Here is a 21,294-nt window from a genome sequence, read left to right on the forward strand (position 1 = left end):
TTGGGACACGGAGACTAAGAAAATGCGTAAAAAATAGTAAAGTTAGATGAAAAATTGAAAAATAGGTTAAATGGTAAGATCAACTTATATTAAATAATAGATTTGAGATAATGGAAGAAAGTATGGGTTGTAATAAAGTTTTATATTATATTATTATAGAATAGCGATAGTGGAAGAAAGTACATGATGTAATGATATTTCAAATTATTTAAAGTTAGTGTTTTTGAAATGTATAGAAATGATGGGACATCCCAAAATAGAAATTGTATAGAAATGAAGGAGACTGAGGGAGTAGTTTTTTCCAAATAAAATCAAGATTTTGTATTCTAGGTTAATTTTTGTTCAGGTGCTTATTATCAAGGTTGTTAATTGTACCCATTTTTTTGGGGATGTTAGTATTAATTTACGTTTTGGGATTTTTGTGTGACTTGTTATGTGTTCCGGTAGTTCATATTTTGAGGCCGTTGTTAATCCAATATGAGTTGATGTAACTGATAATACCGAACATTAATTATAGATGATGCTTATGTGAAGGTCATCATTATGTTCACTACTTATGTAGGTTGAATTGCTCAATATATGATTGTAATATTTATTAGATTAAAAAAATTAAATATTCTATATATTAAGCAATTTGAAAACAAGACGAATATTTGTTTAGCTCATTTTCAGTTTCATAATAAGATTGTAATTAACAGCTGAATTTCAATATTTTATTGAATTCTCTGCGCTTTATAAAAATATCAATACATTTATTACAATATTTTAAAAAAAAATTGATACAAGATTTGAGATAACGTAACTCTAACATCTCACAATCTCAATTAAATGAGATGAGACTCTCCCTGGACATTCATATTAACAATTAAAATAGTTAACATATACTCTCTTCGTCCCATTTTAACTGATGTTTGACTTTTTAACACGTATATTGAGGTGTAAAAAAACAATATCTACACTCAATAAAAAATTTCAATTCTTATATCAAATAAAAGTTTAGACTCTAAACTTTTATTTGATATAAATTTTATAAAAAATAATCATGTTTGGATGTAATTTTTTTAACATCTTAAAATACGTGTAAAAAAGTCAAAAGCAGTTAAAATGGGACGGATAGAGTAATTTTTTATTGCAACGTTGAAAACTTAATCTCATAAAAGAATCAAGATCATGACTGTAGTTAAATCTTACAAATTTTAGCATGAAAATCTTGGTGAAACACGGTTTATTGTTTTTGTTTCCCTGCACCAATCCTGCATAGGAGTATGATATTAATGTGGACCGCAATAGTAACTAATTTAATGATTTCAGATTTGATTTAATTTTATCTGTAAAGAACTAAAGATACTAACATCCTCAACTTCTATTTCATTTACTACCTCCATCCCAAATTAGATGATCCGTTGACTTTGAGCACGTAACTTTAGGTGCATTGACCGTCTACTTCCGAAATTTATTTTTTTATTTTTTTTTTTATAAATGAAAATTTCATATTTTAATTTTTATTTGCAAAAATAAAATTTTAAAAATAAGTCACGTATCTATGCGGTCAATGAACTTTAAATTGTATGCCCAAAATCAACGAGTCATCTAATTTGGGATGGAGGGAGTATATAACTTAGCAAATCAATCCTAAATATAAAATGTAGGTTGTAAATTATCAGTAAGATCTTTCTTATGTATTTTCCCAACCAACAAATCTGCATTGTTAGTGTAGATCACAATTTATTTGACCTTAGATTTCGAATTTTACTATAATTTTATTTATGGAGAAGCCACATTTATTATCATTTAACATTATGAAATTTGTATATGGCCTATTAAAAATATAATTTCTTCCCTATATTTTATAACTTAGCAAGAAGAACTAAAAAGCCTAAAAAACAAATTGTTTTTACCCAAAAGGGAAAAAATAAAATAAAAATATATTTCAAACATTGGCAGCATTAATTCTAGATTATCATGAGACATTATAGTACTATCTCGCCAAAAAATCAATCATATAAGTTGCATATAAATTTAAAACATAAATAATTATTACAAGGAGAGAGAAAAAGGGGGGAGAGAGAGAGTGGAGAGGAGAGAGATAAAAAGGGGAGAGAGAGAAAGAAAGGAAAAAGAGGGTGAAGAAGAAGAGAAAAATTCCAAATTCAAGTAGCAGAGAATACCGGTGGAGGGTGTGAATAAAGTACAAATTTACTTGCGTTTTAGTGTTCTAGTTTCTCATTTTATATACTGTATAACTTCAAGATTTTGCATTTTTTGTGTGTATAGGGTTTGCAATCACTCTTTCTGACCCAGCTGCTGCGAACCCATTTGGTACTTTTTCTTAATCTTTATGATTTTTAGTTCTGATCCACTACTTTAATTCTTGATTTAGGGTTTCAAGAATGGTTTCTTGATGTAAAGTTTGCATCTTTTTGAGGTTTTTTGCTTGTTGGACTGGTGGGACTGTTGAGTGGTGTTTGGTTTGATGGTTTGTTTGTTCTTTTGATGTTGTTAAGTTTGATCTAGAGTTTTTTCGCTTGATTTTAGTTTAAAGGTTTGGTTTTGGGGATTAATGTGGTAATGGGTTGGTGAATTTATGATTGGATGTAATGCAGAATGCTAGATGGATGCAAGCTCATTTTTGAGTGCAAAATTGCAGTTTCATGTGTGTGTGTGTGTGTGTGTGTTGCTTTGGTTGTATTTTCTTAGTCTGTATCTTTTAGAAGAGATTTTTAGCACCTTTCTGTTCTCTTGAGAATGTTTATTGATTGAACAAAACTTGTCCCATTAATTTGTGAAAAAACCCAGATTTTTGATGCATTACAACAGAAGAAAGTATATGTTTGTAGTGGGTTCTCTTGATTTTATACTTAAAATTGTTAGGTGGTTAAGCTGTGTTATATTATTATTATTGCATAGTTATTGACTTATTGTATGAGGTGATAATATTATCAGACAGTGGGCGTATCAGATTGAAATGTGATTTTATTTTTCTGATAAGGGTAATATTCTGAATTGTTGTTGTACTTTATTTAATTATAGATACCTATTTGATTGTGACTGAATGGGTTCATTTCTAAAGCTTAAAGTTACAGGCCTTAATTGCTATTTGATCGCTGATCTGAAGATAACGTGTTGGTCGACAGACAAATATATATATGGAGGCTACGAAGTGTTGGTTTAACAAATTTAGATCGAAAAATAAGGCGAGATCTTCGAGGAGAAATGAAACCACAAGTAACGGAAGAGAAGGTTCGAATGCACCAACGGAAGAAGCACCTTCTGTTGCCACAAAGCAGAAGGTTGCAGCTGCCAAGCAGTATATTGAAAAGCATTACAAGGAACAAATGAAAAATTTGCAGGAGCGGAGAGAGAGGTATGTTTTTTGTGCTTCATTATATTCTGTTCATTGTAGTTTGTATTAGTAGTTCGGTCTGTGTTATTCTGTGACTTGTTCTTGTTGCCTTTTGGATCAATAAACACACCACACTCAATAAAGTTTAGAAAGCTTACGATGCATGTGTGATTAACTCTGTTTTTAATTAATCTGGCTAGCTTATTAGCTGACATATTGTAGTCTGTGTTAGTAGTCAGGTTGTGTTATTTTGTGATCAGTTATAATTTAATATAGGAACATCTCAACGGTTATAAATTATATGATGCATTTGTGCGTAATTAATGCAGTTCATATTGGTTTAGGACTTCAGGTTATATTTGCGGACTTACTATTTGCGATTGAACATCTGGATCCTATTTTCTTGCTTTCATGCTGGCAAGTATCTAGGTTGATATGTATCACGTGTTTTCTTTGTACTAATGTATGAACTGATTATAATGTGTATATTTGATTACGACTAGCTGGTCTGAAGGTACAAATTCTAAATTTATTACAAATAAATAAGAATATTATGCTGACTACATTTAAAGTGTGATTTTTTCAAATTGCTTACTGACATATTATATGACGTGGATAAGTTTTATATTTGTATATGAATGTTTATGTGTCGTATATATATATGTGTGTGTGTGTGTGTATTGCTGATTTGAATGGTGTTTGCCAGTTGTTTTACATATTGAATCTTCAGAAAGAATTGACCAACACAGAATCATGAAGTAATGTATGCTTCCTTGTCTACCCACGTGCACATTTCAAACTTGATCATGATTCATGATTGCTTCCATCTCCAAAAGAATGAAGTTTAGAAATTCTATTGAGTAAATTGCTAAGTAATGGCTAAACCTATACTGCTGTGGTACTTTGTGAGCAAGATTTTGAAAATTCGCAATAAAGTGGCCATATATTACTTCCCTGAAATTTGGTGGCCACATAATGCTTCCGTTCAAAGAAGTGGCGGTCAAAGTGGCCACCGCTACTTTTGGAAAAATATAAACAGTTCCTGGCTGCCAAATTGCAAATTTGAATATTTTTGCTAACAAAATGCTATATTAGGTAAAATCTGGCCACCAATTTGTAACATTCATTTTTTTATATCGGGAAAGCTCACTTTGTGTTAAACCTTTTCTTAAAAATATTTTGGGTTTGTTGAAATGTATCCAACGTGATTATAAGCTGATGAGTAATATTTAAATAGAGAAGAAGCAACATGTGAATCATTAGCAATAATAATGTTCAATGGTAAGTAAATTTTTTTTGTCGATGTTAAGGATGATAAGGTACTGCAACGAAAGATGATAATATGCAATGAAAAAGCAGTTCAACTTATTGTATACCTTTATCATTTACTTCAGGTATTCTGAAGGAATTTGTATATATTTATTATTTAATACTCCTAGTCGTCCTGTTGAAGTTGTGTCTTTCTGCTTTCATCTTTCTCATATAGGTCTTGGTCTTCACAAGTGATGAATTCACTTAAGTATCTCAGATATAAGATCTCAGTTTTTTATTGTCTTTTTGTCAGTAATAACTAATAAGTGTCGTTCGTGTGCCCTAAATACCGACATGGACACAATAAATGTTTTTAGGGTGATCGCATTCAAATTCAATTATTATATTGTAAACTCACTTACATAAGAAAAAGTTAGTTTCTTGATATTAACTCGTAATCTCATGTAATAAACTCATTATAAATATTCCATTTAAACTTTTCTCTACTGAATCGTGGACCTTATCTGGAGCCAGTCAAGTCCAGGCTCAAGTGAGAGATTAATTTCCTACATATAATAAATCTTTGAGCTAATAAGTGAAGTACGTATGAGGGTAAGTACAGAGAAAGGATGAAAAGATTTGAATCTAGAGAACCATGATAGTAACTGCTAGTGAAAGCTTCTATGCAATTAATGTTATAGATAATTGTTAAACAAATTCTTTATAATCTCTATTAAATGCTTTTAACCCTACCGAAGAACTAAACCGTATTTTATCAACGAAATAAGAAAAACATTGTTCATATGTAATTTTTTTTTTTAAATTTTTAAAAATGCTAGCAAAACACTTTAAGATAACTATATAAATATTTTAATTGAAACTCTTCTAACTACTATTGTGCTTTGAAACTATTTTTATATCTAATGAAGAGATGCAGTATTTGTAGAGATAAATATAACGGAAGTAAGCAAAATTTACAAACTTGCCTAAAAAAAGATTTGTAACACACCGATAAGAACTGAAACCTGAAGTATATCATTGCCATGTCAGACGTCATACTGACCAAGCGTTGTCAAACATAATAAAAGCCATGTAAATCATACTTGGTGTAGATGTCGTGCACAAATGAGATCTGCCCCTTATTCCATTTAAATGTTTTTGAAATGTTTTTAGTACACGTGGCTAACTGCTATAACTACTTGTAGTAACAAATGCAACTTTAACTTTCCCATATTTGGCAAATTATATCAATTTAAGTTTAAGGTCCAGGCAAGCTGCCTGTGAATTGAATTAGAATATCCTGCTACTGCATCGTAATAATGTCTGTTTCTTATAAGATGAATTTAGTGACTGATGAACTTTTGTGCAGACGGAATATGCTTGAGAAGAAATTAGCTGATACTGAGGCCACCCCAGAAGAGCAGACCAACATACTCAAGTACCTGGAGAAAAAGGAGACCGAGTACATGCGTCTTCAGAGGCACAAAATGGGTGCAGAGGATTTTGAGCCTTTAACAATGATAGGCAAGGGTGCATTTGGTGAGGTAATATATTGTTTTCCTGTCCCACATTCCGTATGGATGTACTTGTAAAAAGTTGTCTAGCCTTATTCAGGATGGATCCGATTCTTGCTTTTTTGAGTTTCACTGACGAACATGCATATAATATGGAAATCAAGATCTGGCTGTCACTTTTACATGTACCACCTCAATTCGTGTTGTTTCCTGTCATATGAATATTATAAAAATAAATATGATAATGGAATTTCGTAAAAAAATTATTTTATTAATATAATATTTCTCTTAAAGGTTTTAAATCTTTTTTATACTACTAATTTTACTTTAAAAGTTATAATCTCTTTTATTTGATAGAATAATATTTAAATTTTATAAATACATAAATTTTAGCAATATATAATTTGTAAAAAATATATTTGTTTATTTATTTCGTGTACTTTACTGTTGTGTTGTGCTCCTCACATAAAAGGTAAACACAATACAAAATCTTCTATGTACTTTTGTGTATACTTTAATGTAACAAAAGTCAAGCCCAAATACTAAATAGCCGTGTCTACTTTCCGCATATTGTTGAAAATTACTCTACTAACCTGCCAAAGTCTTGTATATTTCTTAGCCACATCTTTAGTCCTCTTGCCACCTCTTCAAACTTTAATATTTACTGTATAAAACAGGAAAACTATGTTCTGAGCTATTAATTTGTCTTATGCCATGACTGGTGATATTCTGTTCATTTATGTGGGAGACAATTCAGTTGCTCAGAGACTGTCTTATAACCTCAGAGAACTATATGAAACATCATTGATTGTTCTTCACTTTGTTAAAGTTTCTATCTTTTGTTCCGCTTATGATCCCCTCAGTATAACTTTTTTTAAACCAACCTGTGTTGATGATTGTAAATTGAGCATTTATATAGAAATCCTCTTGTGAGAAATCATATTGGTCCCAACTTTCCTTCATCTTCTACAGATACATGCACAACCCTCTCATAAGAATATTATCACTACTATCTTTTATAATAAAAAATCAAACTTTTTACCCTAAGTTATACTTCTCTCCTCTTTTTCTACAGAAGCATGGTCAACCCTTTTATGAGATGACAATCACTACTTTAATGTTCTATCATCAAAAATACATAATAATTTCTTTACCCTAAATTACACTTCTCTTCATTTCTTTTGCGACATGCAGGTCAGGATATGCAAAGAGAAGACAACCGGCCATGTGTATGCCATGAAAAAGCTGAAGAAGTCAGAAATGCTTCGTAGAGGCCAGGTACAATCTCTTGGAAGAACAAAATAGCGCATATGCCGGTCAATTTCCTTAATAATTTGTGTTCCCTGATTTCCCTCAATAGGTTGAACATGTTAAAGCTGAAAGGAATCTACTTGCAGAGGTTGACAGCAATTGCATTGTCAAACTCTATTGTTCCTTCCAAGATGAAGAGAATCTTTATCTTATAATGGAATATCTTCCTGGTGGAGATATGATGACCTTACTTATGCGAAAAGATACGCTAACGGAAGATGAGGCTAGGTTTTATGTTGGAGAAACAGTTTTGGCTATCGAATCCATCCATAAACACAATTATATTCATAGGTCGGTTACTCGTTTGCTTCTCATAATAGTCGCTTATCAAAAGACAGTCTTCTTTTGTTTCCTTGTAGAGTATCTCTTTAACCTTTCATATAATATGAACTACTGAAGCTCTACACATTCTATTTGTACTACATACTTTTTTCCGTTCTTACCACAAGCATTCTTAATAATATGGCATCTTTTACAAGGTCATTGGCATTGGTGAAAATAAATAATATTCTCTAGCTCATATGCTTATTACAGGGATATTAAGCCAGACAATCTTCTGCTTGATAGACATGGCCACATGAAACTGTCAGATTTTGGTTTATGTAAGCCACTGGACTGCAGCATTCTTCAAGAGAAAGATTTTTCTGTGGGAAAGAATCTTAGTGGGGCTCTTCAAAGTGATGGGCGTCCTGCAGCACCTAAACGTACTCAACAGGAGCAGCTGCAGCATTGGCAGAGGAACAGAAGGATGCTTGTATGGTTCCTCTCATTTCACACTTATGTTTTAGATATTCTTAATTGACCATCAATAGAAGTATTGATATCCAGTACGTTTTATTTTTATCAGAATTGTGTAACTTTTGCTTTTTGTGAAGCATGTTGATCCTGAATTTCTTTCTTATATGTGATTATGGCACGCTGTGGTGCTAGTTTGAATATTTTTATCCAGCATAAAACAATGAAGATAACAGTTGCTGGCTGTAAGTATAAAACTTTTGCCATCTTAAGATGATGAGTTGGCATGATTTTACTCTCTTCCCTGAGATATCTATAATAGCTTGTTTCTGTCTTGATATGTGTTGATGAAACTTTATGCTTTTGTTGTTTTTTTCTAGTTTCCCTCTATTACAAATCACCCTGCAAATCATAGATGTATATGTATGTCATCTATGGTGACCTAGTTGGAATAACCTTGATATTTGGCTCCTGAATTTTCCAAATTATTCACCTTGTACATGAAAGCAACACACTGTACAATCAAATGAAACATCATGCCTTCTTTAATAATATCTTTTTTTTCTTCTTTTATATGAAAATATTTACCCTCTTGTGTGCAGGCTTATTCAACTGTTGGCACACCTGATTACATTGCGCCAGAAGTTTTACTTAAGAAAGGCTATGGAATGGAATGCGATTGGTTTGATTCTGAATTTTCCCTTTTTTCTGTAGTAAGAAGTTATAATTTTCTAATGATTATCATATTGATTATGTTTTGTATAATCTCAGGTGGTCTCTTGGCGCTATTATGTATGAAATGCTTGTTGGGTATCCTCCTTTTTATTCTGACGAACCCATGTCTACTTGTAGAAAGGTAATATTAATATCTTTAAATTTGGTCATTTGCTTTATACCGATCTGGGTTTTCTATTGCTGTATACTCTCTTGTCACTTCTGTTTATTTATTTATGGAACGTACATCGTTTTCGAACATGCCAAGGTAAACTATTACAGTAACCTTTTAGTTGCGTCTGTGTGTGTCCATATATATTTCATTCCATATAAGATTCTGGAAAAGACAGCATCTTAAAAATATGAAGTCTTGTACTTTGACATTAAGAGTTTCTAAACATATACTGGTACATGTATAAGATTTAGTTGCATACACAATTACAAACTTTGTTGAGACTCCACTTAAGATACCATCCTCTATGGTGGTTTTTAGTGTTGCTGTCTAAAATATGGCTCTGCTGGATTGTCAACCTCTTCATCATAGTGGGTTGGCAATTCGACATGGTTGAGCGTTTTATCATAGTCTTGGCCTCTGGGCGAGGTACTTAAGCATACAGATAGATGATTGCCATCAAGTTCTCGACCCACCAGTCGTTGGAACTTCAGTTTATATTTTTATCATGTAAGAATGGAGCATATTGCATTCCAAATTTGTTAATTTGATCTGTTCTTTTTGGACCCAAAAATCATTACATGTTTGAAATTATCAGATTTCTTCCCACATTAATTGGACATTGTAATTGTGTATAGTTGCATACATAATTCCAAGTTCCAATCCTTCCTGTCTCTGAAATCTTCTTAAAGTCTGCTTCTTGGTTTGCTGACAAATTTTATTTTTCTAATTAATGCAGATAGTGAATTGGAGAACACACTTGAAATTTCCGGAAGAAGCTAAACTGTCTCCAGAAGCAAAAGATCTAATTAGTAAATTATTATGTAATGTTGAAAAGAGATTGGGTACGAAAGGTGCATATGAAATAAAGGTATAATGTGGTGTAATTTCATATAGACTGAAATATTATAAACAACTTGGCAAAATAACGTGGACAGTTACTTATTTTCAGGCTCACCCATGGTTTGCTGGTATCGAGTGGGACAAACTGTATCAAATCAAAGCTGCCTTTATCCCAGAGGTTAATGATGAGTTGGATACTCAAAATTTTGAGAAATTTGAAGAGGTAACTAGTTTGTCTAATATATCAATGGTATATCATGTCCGTGGTCCTTTTATTTCTCATGCTTCACTTTGTTCTTGCAGGCAGAACTTCAAATATCCACCGCAGCAAAGGCAGGCCCATGGAGGAAGGTTTGTAATGTAACTTAGACATGCATTTTCTGTTCCAATTTGTGCGGATGATATCCATATAAAAATATTTTTGTATGTGAAATTTTGTAAGAATTATATATATATATATATATATATATATATATATATATATATATATATATAAAGTAATCCTGAATGAACTCTAGACACAAGTTTTACTTTTTTGTGTTAGGCAACCTATAATATTACATATAAATAGGTTTAAATTCTAGAGCCTATAGCCATACTGGGCCATAGCCCTTGAGGTAAATCCACCTATGAATTCAGTTGGATTGTGTCTGAGAACATGTAATTCAGTTCAAACGACATGATTTGAGTTGTCATTTCAAATTCTAAAGTTTATACTAGTTTTGGTGTGTCTTGGATTTTAAATAAAATCCACATTCTACTTCTTTTGTTTATCCAAACATGTCATTTGTCCTATTTTCTCCTTGATCTTCAAAAAAAGCTGTGATCAAATACATATTCCCAAATGGGCCATCGAAGAATACTAAGGCACTAAAAAATACAAGTTAGTACCTGGATTTCATTTGAAATTCTTCGATGTAGTTCCTGCGTTTTGAAGTACTGGTTATTAGACAGAATGTGATGCTCTTGGTAATAGAGAGAACACAGGCAACTTTACTATGCTAGTTCGGCATAGAAGACCAAAAGGTACAAAATACCATTAGTCCATTTTTTTTTAACAATTCTAAACTCTGCAGAATTATGAGAGGTAAGGAACCATATACCTTGGGAACTATTGTGGTGCTCTAATTCTCTTTAGATTTTCCCAAAACAGTCCTTCGAGGGTCATTTAAAATTTTGAAAACAAGGAGGATCACTGCTGGAATTCCCTTCAGAACTGAGTGTGTATAATGGTACTCTGAGTAAAATTGTTAGCTTTATTTGATTGGACTAGAGGCTCAGGAACCAAGCGGATAGTTGTGTCAAACTACTTTTTAGCTGAGTGGGATCTTCCTCATTTTATATTGTTTTATGACATGATTACTGAAAGTTGATAAAACATAGCGCTGCGTTTTAACTTCTCATCTTTTCATATCTTCTGCAGATGCTCTCATCTAAGGATGTCAATTTTATGGGCTACACATATAAGAACTTTGAAATTGTAAAGGATCATGAATTGCCTGGCATCTGTACGTAAACCTACTTGAGCTTTTTACCTTTTTCCGGCCTAGTATACAGAATGGTTATTGCTAGTAATGCATTATTAGTTTTAGATATCTGCGATTATTTGTAATTTTACCTTTACCCTTCAATATTGGGTGATAATGCCTATAACTTTGATTACTTGCATCTTTTCAGCTGAATTGAAAAAGAAAACCCCAAAAACCAAGAGGCCGACCGTGAAGTCACTATTTAGTAAGATATCTTCCCAACTGTCCATCATTCATAATCTACCTTGACTGAATACTGTAGTTAAAGCATTATCAAACCCTACCATTTAGTGTGGTGTTGTGAATTTATAATATTCTAATATGAGGAAATATTTTACAGACGAGGAGTGGGATTCTGCGTCACCGCCACCTGCTCAAGGAAGCTTTTTAAGCCTCCTACCTACCCAACTCGAGGTCTCGAAGCAGGATGGATCTGCTTGAGATGCATCTATACCAAAATTGTTTATAACTACAGCCAAGCGAATATAGTTAAGCAAACAAAGTCAACTGAACACAAGATTCTGATAGGTTGTTTTTCTTTTGAGTATATAAATGGAGTGAAAAGTTTTTAGAAATGAGGTTTTGCAGGTCATTCACCTGCTTTAGTTTCAAGTAACATGTTCACTGTAAATGTTCGTGTGTTCGTTCTGTTTCATAAGTTATCGTAAGATTTTGTTGCCCTGTTAAATCAGTTGAAAACTGTGGACAACAGCTGTTTGGCTTTGGGCAGTTTGATATTTATTTTCTTTCAACAGAATTCACCAGTTTGTTTTGGAGATTATTATGGTAGTGGTTTTTTTTTGCTTTAATGATACTTTTCTTGCAGGTGCTTTGTTATACAATTAGAGAACCTATCTTCTCTCATTAGAAAATTAACAGATAGAAGTAGGTCAAATATGATTTTTAAACTTTTAGGTCTAAATAAATGATATTAGAAGGCTTGATTGTTAGTCGGTTGATGGTATTCTTTTAGATATGACATGTTATGCCTGTTTTAGGTTTTGCCCAGCTGCTAAACAGTATTGTGCCAGTGCTTGAAAAAAACATTAAAGGGTTATTCTGCTAATCAGTATTATGCTGGTGCTTGAAAGAAACATTAAAGAGAATCTTTTTTGGAAAACAGTTTTGTAGGATATGCTTGAAATGGTATCTGTGCTGAAGTTTTACAAATGGTAAGGGAGATGTGCACCAATCTGATACCTGATACCTGATGCCCGTACTTTATTTACTGTTCTAATCTTTGCAGAATATGCTGATGTTTTGTGAAGGGAAGGAGATTATCAGGCAAGACACGGAAGTCTGTCGTTTAGCAGTCTGACATTGTTTTTCCTAACATATTTCACTAGCTTGTTCTGGTAGTTATGATGATGATTTCTTGATTTCATGCTAGTTTTCTTGCAGCTAATTTGTTCAGAATCCAGCTATAATTTTGTCTTTACTGCTTTCCCCTTGAACCCAAATTGATGAAGTTTCATCAAGTTTTAGATGATCTCCAGCTAAACCTAGTGTGATATTTGCTGGAAAAGCTATTATTATGTATGTATTTTGCGATGGTCCAAAGTTTCCTGTACCAGCAAGCTTTTCAGAGATCAAAATGAATTGATCTCAAATTTGAAGATTCTGTAGTTGTAGATTAGTCTCCAATTAGAAAGTCCTCACATGTTCTTGTTTTGCCATGAACTACATCTATATTTCTACTGCTTCCATCAGTGTTATTAGAGGCTTCATTGTTCATGTAATCTGGTCACAAAGTTACTAGTCATCAATCACAATTGACTCGAAATAATTAGAGCATTGTTGATTCAGCGCTTCAGGCAAATTGAACTTGGAGCAAGAAACATAGCGGACACCATCTTTGAATCTATGATCTGAATAAGCGGAAGCTGAATTCGGACCAATCTGACCGAGCTCCAGATGAATCATTAATCAAGTTCAAAAAAGTTGTCAAATGATCTGACCAAGCTGATTTGTTAATATAATTTCCTTTCAGCTTCCTTAGAGCATTCACATTTGAACCCCCAAATCCAACCCCATCCCCATAATTTAAAGAAATCTACTAACTTTTGTAAAAATACAGTCTACATCCGGAACCCCAAAATAGGGTTTGGTTTTGGGGACTAGAAATAAATCCCCATATTTGGGGTTTCACTATTCATCCTTCATACACTATTCATCCTCCATTTCATTATCATTTTATTATTATTTTATTAAATATCAAGTCTTATCTTATACTTTTATGGGGATAGAGATTGAATATGAGGAATGGGATGGAAAAATCTTTTAAAAACTTGTAAAATTTTTTGAGGGATTACTATTTTTAGTAAGTTTTTTGGGTTGGGGATTGGGGGTCAGATGTGAATGCTCTTAGGCTTCATTAAGGAGTAAACAAATGACCCCTTAGAGCATCTCCAATGGTTGGCACCCTTCAACGGTTGCTAATTTTGACACATAATTCAAAATATTATTTTTTATTTTCACACTCTTTCAAATCATTTTTAGCATCCTTCTTTTAAAATACACTCCAATGGTTGGCACTCCAAGATGCAACTTTATTAATAGAGAAATAATATTTTATGTATTATTGAGACCATAAATCTATATTTTATGTATTATTGGGACCACAAATGAAGTTGACATCCTACTTTATGGGTTGCCAACTTTTGGCATCCATGCCAACTCACTTGGCACTTCAATAACACCACAACATCTTCAATAGGGATGCTAACGAGAGTGCCGATCCATGTCATGCCACATGACATTGGCGCCCTTCTTGGCACCTCCCATTGGAGATGCTCTTACTGATCAGCTGAATGAAAGTGACTGATGTTATATCTTCTTTCATGCCGATTCTTCTAGCTGCTCGGTGATGAATGCGGGAACCATTGTTATTTTGTCCAACAATGTGCCGGGATATATCTACACATCCTGTGGACTGGAGGTAATTTCACTGACCATCGTCTAATCTTCCATTGTCACTGGCCATTGTCTAAACATTGTTTGAAATGAGTATTTTTTTTAAAGTTGTATTTCAGCCTATTTATCACTGTTGTCCATTCAAGTGAATACAGCCAGACTGCACTTGAATGGAATAGAACGGAATGAGAGAAGAATGAAATGAAAAATTATACTCCCTCCGTTTCTTTTTTCTTTTCCTGTTTGTGATGTTGGTACTGTTCATAACATGACACAAATTACTAATTTACATCTAATCTATAAAACTAAATATAATCATGAGTGATTTTGTTAGATTCGTATTCACGAGTACTTTAATACGGTGAAGTTTTTATATTTAATGCTACTACGAAATGAAAGATATTAACGATTAAAAGTGTGTGTTGGCAAACGTGAAAAGTACAAACATGAAAAGTATTTAGAGACGGAGGGAGTATAGAAGTTCAGGGAGAATGAACAAAGTATGAGATAATATTGACTAAATATAAATGAGTTTAAATTCTGTGATAAAGATTGTAAGGAAATATTATGTAGAAATGAAATGAGCATTCATTCCGAAATATATGCGTTGAAATTCTAGCTAGAATGATTGATGGAATAAAAAATTATAAATATTTTCTCTAAAACAACATCATTTTAAAGTATAAAATGTATTTCATTCTCTCTCAATTCCATTCATTCAAGTGAACACAACCTAAGGCTGTGTTCACTTAGATGAAATGGAACTGTGGGGTGAATGAAATAAAAAATTATATTGAGAAAAAATAAAGTATGAGATAATAGTGACTAAATACAAATGACTTTAAATTTCTTGTGATAAAAATTGTGAGGAAACATGATGTAGAAATGAAATAAGCATTCCTTCCAAAACATGTGGGTTGAAGTTCTAGTTAAATAGTAGCAATGGAACGATCAAAGGAATTAGAATTATTAATATTTTCTCTTATCAGCAACTTCATTCCATTCTCCCTCCATTCCATTACATCCAAATGAATACAACCTAAACATGTATATAGAGAGAGAAGTAACTAATAAGGCCAAAGTTTTAGCAACTCTAAAACATGATGAGAGGCCTTTTACGAGGAGTGATAGTAACGAGCGAGAAGGTTTGATTACACGAGGTGAGTCGTTACTCGCTAGCAGTGTTATTATCTTACCATACCAGAAAGCTGATAGTACTCCCTCCGTCGTAAACTTTACATTTGGTGTTTGGTGTTTGGTGTGGGTACGGAAGTTAAAAAATATGTTTAAACTAGTGGGAAAAAAGAGAGAAGAAAAGTGAGTAAAATAGTGGAAAAGATAAAGAAAAATAGGTGTACTAGTGGAAGCCATTAATCTACTTATCTACTTATATATATAATAGCAGGTTCGTGTTAAGCCTCCCTCCTGAGCAAATAAATTAGCTCGCTCCAACCTGAACCTAACTCCGAACCTAATGTTTTGGACAAGAATTGAACCCAAGACCTCTCTAATTCATGTGCACCACTCAAACCACTTGAGCTACACAGACAATCAACATGTTATTCAAAAGCATTAACCACATCCATTAAAACTATTATATTTATATTCTTTTCAATATCTTATTTATTTAAGATAAGTTATTATTTCAGCTAAATCTCATATATTGAAAAAGAATCTGAATAATAGGGCTCGAATCATGATTCCACTTTCTAAAAATAGATATAATTCATATCCGAATAAAAATGAACAAATTCAAATCTAAATAATAGTTTAAACGAGTACTGATACGATATTATAGAATTTTAAGTAATGAATGCGAGAAATAAGCTCCAAAACTAAGATTTCAGTGAGCATATTTGAAACAAAAGGTTGATGGGCTTTCAACATGGACTGTGTCATATTAAATTTTTATTATAAAAGGTAATTTATAAGGAGATTACAATATTTTGGAGAACACTAAATAAGGTAACTAAAAGAATATTCTTATTTAGAATATTTTTTATCTTAAACTTATGAATTCAGAATTGGACGTGTAACTAAATCTGTTTTTAAAAAATATAGATATAAGAATAATGTCAAAGACATCAAATTTGGTGTCATAATATGTATCTAAATGATGTAATTTGGTGTCATAATATGTATCTAAATTTGGTGTCATAATATGTGATATAAAGTTGCTTTTAGGAAAATTTTATATTGTTAATCAAAAGTCAATCAGATAATAATAGAAAACGTTTACGATACCTACTAAAAAGAATTGGTTATAAATTTTACTTGATTTATTTTCAAAAAATAAATAAATTACTTGGTTAAAATAAAATAACACAGAGAAATAAGCTATATATATTAAAGTCTTAAAACTATAATTTTTAATATGTCATCGATCAATATATAACATACCAGTTAAATAAAATGATTCAAACTACAATTAAATTAACTAATCATTTACAAGTTAATCTAAAAAAATATAATTAATTTTGAACCGGATAATCTGACGCGATACAGTGAAAACTAATATCTGATTAAACGGAACTAGAACTTGAATTAATCTTTAACAAATGAACATGATATGCTACATTATTCACCCCTAACAAATACGAATGTCAAAATATTTAAAATTTTAAGTTTGCACCAAGCTAAAAAAATAAATACACAACTATTTGGGCTAAATATTTCATGTCTTTGTGAACTTTATGGGGTGTGACTTATATCTACTCTGTTTTTGCTATTTCAAATTCCAGGAAATCATTGTTTGAGATTTGGTTTATAACAATTGCATGAAAAATCATTAAAAGTCTTAATCATCAAGCTTAGAAAACTAATTATAAAAAATTAAGATTTAACAACAAGCCGATATTATAAACTATGACGCCAAATCTACGCTCAAAAAAGAAGAAATTAATGTAAAATAATGCACGCCCCACATATTCTTCTAATGACGATTTAGGATATCGTAATTCAACATATCAAGAACAAGTTTTCATCAAAATCATGTTATGTTAGGTGAAATAATTTAATAATTTTCATATTTGCTATTAAGTTGCTCGAAACAATATGATAACATGTCAATATTATTTAAAACACGACATAAACTAGAGGCCCGTGCCTCGCACGGGCTTTTATGCTAGTTTTTAATGTATAAAAGAGAGATAATGGAGTAAAAGTAACATGAAAAAAGAGAAAAAGTGGGTAAATGATGGAACCCATTGACTATTTTTGATAAATTTTAAAATATAAAAAAATAGATGAGACATCCCAAAAATGAAAATTACAAAAAAATGAGTGAGACAAGGAAAATGTTTTTATCATATTTTTTTGGAAACAAATGTGTTCATCTAATAATAAAAAGTCATACGTCATCTCACTGACAATCGAGTCGAACAAGCAATTAACCTATTTTTACCAGGTTTATATACAAATTCTTGTGGTATGTTTTTACCATGTTTATATACAAATTGGGATAAAAACCAACGTCAACGAGGATTGAGATTATTAGATCTACTCGTACAAATTTCCATTTTTAGGATTCCACCCCATCTCAATTCTAAAAATTTACAGCCAGTTCCTAGCACTATAAGAATTCTTCTCCACCCAGACGCTGACGTTGCCTATCTGCACATGCCAGTTGGACTTCAAGCACAATTTTATTACCTAGTTCAAAAGCCAGTTTTCGCTCAATATATTGTTTCCTGGTCATGATTTATAAAGCAAGTTCAAACCTCTCTATATTTGGTATTCTAGTAAGGAACCCTTCGGTGGATCAATCTGAATCTTGTGGGTAAACACTTAAGCTAGGTAGTAAACACCTCACTTGGAGGTAACACATGAAAGGTAAAGATATACGAAGTCCGAAATACCTTGCCCCAACCAAAGAAAAGTACATAATAGGGCAAAGCAACAACTTTAATTGATGAAGTATTGATAAATAAGAATTAGAAAAATTCATAATAAAATTGTTGCAATCATCCTAATGCCTTATGCTGCAGCCTTCTTTAGCTTTGCGAGTTCTTCCCTGACCAAACTAGCCTTCTGTAAATGCATCATTTAAGTACACGGATTAGCTAAAGGTCCAACTGATATTTGTTAGAAGCATAGGCTATATTGATGGATGATACAAGTAGACCACAGGATTCTAGAACAAACCTTGATTTTCGCCAACATAAGCTTGAACCTATCGAAGTCATTAAGGGCTGCCCTGCGTTTCTGAACAATAAACTTTCTTCCCCAGGAGCTGTTCTCCCACTTATTCTTAACATCTGATATAATTTTAAAACAATTATATCCACTCCACAGCATTATATATTACACACAAATGTGCTTTATAGCTTGATAGTAGGTTTACCTGCAGCCTCCATTGCTTTAACCAGGTCCTTCTTCTTAGGTGTCCTACTGATTTCAATTGTGATATCTGTTAGTGTGAGCCTTTTAAAGTTCATTTGGCCTCTCACCATATCGGGTGCATCCACAAGAGCCTGACAAATGAAAAAGCACCATCAATTCAGACTTCAGAAACTTGTAAATTTAAGACATAATAATAACTTATGAAGTAGTCCAAAAACGAAAATTGTTCATAAGAATCAAATATCATATATCAATAATTTACTTCACGTTACAGTAAAGTAAAACAACAGACAAGAAACATTTTGTTAATGTAAAGTACTTGTAACAATTTTTGTGTCAAATTGAGCTTATATGGCTGCTGGCCACTATTAGATTAATTGCAATAGTTATTATGCCCTGCAGTAGAAAAGTGTTCCACCAAAATTCTACCCTATACCCAAGAGATTAATTAATCTCTTATCTCTTAAGTGAAATAATGACACAGAATCACAGTCAATTTAGCAGAACTCAAAAGAAAATCCTCTTCGCAGAACTCTAAGAGCAAGTCCAACACTATGCTAAAAAGTTCCCTAAAAATATTATAAAATAATATGTCTTAGTGATTTAGCACAAGATTTAGTACATGAGCTCCAATAGTACTCCCTATATCCATTCCCTATTATTATAATAATATTAAAAAAGAGGGAAAGAGGAAAAAAGAGAGGGAAATGATGTGGAGGAGAGAGGGAAATGAATATTTTAATGATAAGAATAGTTTAGAAGTGGCTAGCATATTCTAAAAATAGGGAAGGGGAGGCTTGTGCTAGTGATTTAGCACATCACTAGCAACTTGATTTAGCACACCTATTGGACTTGCTCTAACCTAATGATAACTTAAATACCTAGATTTGGATAGGAAGTCTCTAAGATGGATACACATGTTTTAGGCCTAAAATACAAGTCTAACATGGGTATCCGAGGGAAAATGAAGAGTCGGATTAGTGATTGTAACATATGAGTCAAGTAAAAATAATCCATAAAACATTAACAACCTCTATTCAGAAGCCTATGATTTGAAAGAGTTACTTGACTTACCACCACAAATATGAAATTTACAGATCCGAAGATTATACTTGTGCCAATAGCTATCCAAAATGACTGACACCATTATTCATAGCTGAACCATTCATTAACAAAGATAAAACATTCCCCCAAAAATATTCAGAAAAGATTGTCAGAAATCTCGTGTGGAATGTGCTGCTCACTGCACCAAATAATGATGCTACTTTTGCACAAGGATTTCATCATTCTATCAATACATCAAATATATGATCAATACATATGTACACATATATGGAAGTACAAAATGAGCGAATAATTAAATTCCGATAGACTAATTTTTTTTATCACATTCTCACATATTGTCTTATTTCATTCTTCTAACCGAATAATTTTAAACCTGACCTTAATTTAATATTAAGGTCAACAATCAAGTTCCTCATAAAATTTTCAACGATCATCACCAGACAAATTTAAATATCCTCATTTTGCTTTATTACGAAACGTAATAAAACGTAATAAAGCAAAATGACGATGAAAAATTGAACAGAACGAGTAAGAGCACATACTCTGTTCTGGTCAATAACATCCACAATAACAACGAGCTTGCCGTAATCTTTGCCATAGTTCACCAGCGCAACTCTCCCGATCTCAACGTAACGCTTGAACGGCTACAATCACACTTACACTAATCAATATATACACACATACACAAATTCATGTATACATATAGATATAAAAACATGAGATTACTCACCATGATTGCTTTCAAGAGAGTGCGGCGCTTGATGAGATTTAGGGTTTTGTATTTTTACAAATGCGTATATATAATTTTTATAAGCTCGTCATGTCAGTTTACTGCTCTGGTCCAGTACTGGCTTTGGGCTCTGTTGGGCCCAACCAATTTTTTTGCGAGATAGAATTTTCAAAAGGTTGGTGCAGAAAATTTTAAAAATATCCCGGAAAATAAAATACAATCATCTATATAAATATTGGAATATTTTAGAATCAAATTTTTTATAATAATAATTCTCAGATTAGATGTAGTTGATCCATCCACCGTGTATATATTGAGTGGTAAGTGATGTAAATTTAATGTTAAAAAGATCAATAAATCAAATAAAAATGGATAGAGTTTGATAACAAAAAATTATTTAGAGCATTCCCACTAGATTAGTTATAATAGTTGGTTAAATTGGATATACAAGACATTATGTAAAATTTGCTGAAACAGAAATATATTATGCTTCTATGATATTGCCGATATTAGTTGACTATAATTTAAAAATAGTATATTATTAATATTTTAGATTATTATAAATAGAATATATCAGTTCAATATGATAACAAATGATGTGTAATCTTCCTACCAATTTTTTTACAGCCATGTAAAAGGTTCGACAAATATGATCATACATAGGAGGTTGCCTAAATACATAGGAGGTTAACCAAAATTATAGATAAAGGGCGATGATAGTTAGATTGTGATATTTTCAAGACATGGGCTATATATTCTATTTTTAGTATGTGTACACATAGGGCTGTTAAAATAGCAAGCCAAATAAAATTTTTAGTGTGTTTGGATGGTAC

General features: G+C 32.1%; 2 protein-coding genes across 5 annotated transcripts; one reads left to right on the forward strand and one right to left on the reverse strand.

Moving 5' to 3' along the window:
• Window positions 1-628: 628 nt before the first annotated feature.
• Window positions 629-20,601, reverse strand: LOC108202658 (large ribosomal subunit protein eL14). 2 transcript variants are annotated; one of them, XM_064084315.1, is made up of 6 exons: window positions 20,462-20,601; window positions 20,274-20,375; window positions 18,668-18,797; window positions 18,469-18,581; window positions 18,286-18,354; window positions 629-638 (listed from the first exon to the last, which is right to left on the reverse strand). In XM_064084315.1, exons 1-5 carry the CDS (start codon window positions 20,462-20,464, stop codon window positions 18,301-18,303), a joined length of 402 nt encoding a protein of 133 aa, XP_063940385.1. In that variant the 5' UTR covers window positions 20,465-20,601; the 3' UTR covers window positions 629-638; window positions 18,286-18,300. The 2 variants fall into 2 exon arrangements, with proteins under 2 accessions (XP_063940385.1, XP_017226641.1); XM_017371152.2 differs by lacking the exon at window positions 629-638 and having other exon boundaries at window positions 18,118-18,354.
• LOC108202657 (uncharacterized) lies at window positions 2,033-12,193 on the forward strand. 3 transcript variants are annotated; one of them, XM_017371151.2, is made up of 15 exons: window positions 2,033-2,188; window positions 2,275-2,319; window positions 3,071-3,364; window positions 5,964-6,138; window positions 7,303-7,386; window positions 7,469-7,710; window positions 7,954-8,173; window positions 8,757-8,836; window positions 8,926-9,010; window positions 9,780-9,911; window positions 9,993-10,106; window positions 10,187-10,234; window positions 11,307-11,391; window positions 11,561-11,617; window positions 11,753-12,193. In XM_017371151.2, the coding sequence occupies exons 3-15, from the start codon at window positions 3,147-3,149 to the stop codon at window positions 11,851-11,853; spliced, it is 1,641 nt and encodes a 546-aa protein (XP_017226640.1). In that variant the 5' UTR covers window positions 2,033-2,188; window positions 2,275-2,319; window positions 3,071-3,146; the 3' UTR covers window positions 11,854-12,193. The 3 variants fall into 3 exon arrangements, with proteins under 3 accessions (XP_017226640.1, XP_063940384.1, XP_063940383.1); XM_064084314.1 differs by having other exon boundaries at window positions 3,084-3,364; XM_064084313.1 differs by having other exon boundaries at window positions 3,135-3,364.
• Window positions 20,602-21,294: the final 693 nt, after the last annotated feature.

Source organism: Daucus carota, chromosome 9 (assembly GCF_001625215.2).
Source record: "Daucus carota subsp. sativus chromosome 9, DH1 v3.0, whole genome shotgun sequence".
Taxonomy (NCBI): domain Eukaryota; kingdom Viridiplantae; phylum Streptophyta; class Magnoliopsida; order Apiales; family Apiaceae; genus Daucus; species Daucus carota.

Excerpts from the sequence above, each read along its gene's own strand:
- LOC108202657 (XM_017371151.2), top strand. The coding sequence starts at position 3,147 with ATGGAGGCTACGAAGTGTTGGTTTAACAAATTTAGATCGAAAAATAAG. Across the intron at positions 6,139-7,302 it reads GCAAGGGTGCATTTGGTGAG|GTCAGGATATGCAAAGAGAA; the intron begins GTAATATATTGT and ends TGCGACATGCAG. Across the intron at positions 10,235-11,306 it reads AGGCAGGCCCATGGAGGAAG|ATGCTCTCATCTAAGGATGT; the intron begins GTTTGTAATGTA and ends TATCTTCTGCAG.
- LOC108202658 (XM_064084315.1), bottom strand. Across the intron at positions 18,582-18,667 it reads TAAAGCAATGGAGGCTGCAG|ATGTTAAGAATAAGTGGGAG; the intron begins GTAAACCTACTA and ends AAATTATATCAG. Across the intron at positions 18,355-18,468 it reads TTATGTTGGCGAAAATCAAG|AAGGCTAGTTTGGTCAGGGA; the intron begins GTTTGTTCTAGA and ends ATGCATTTACAG.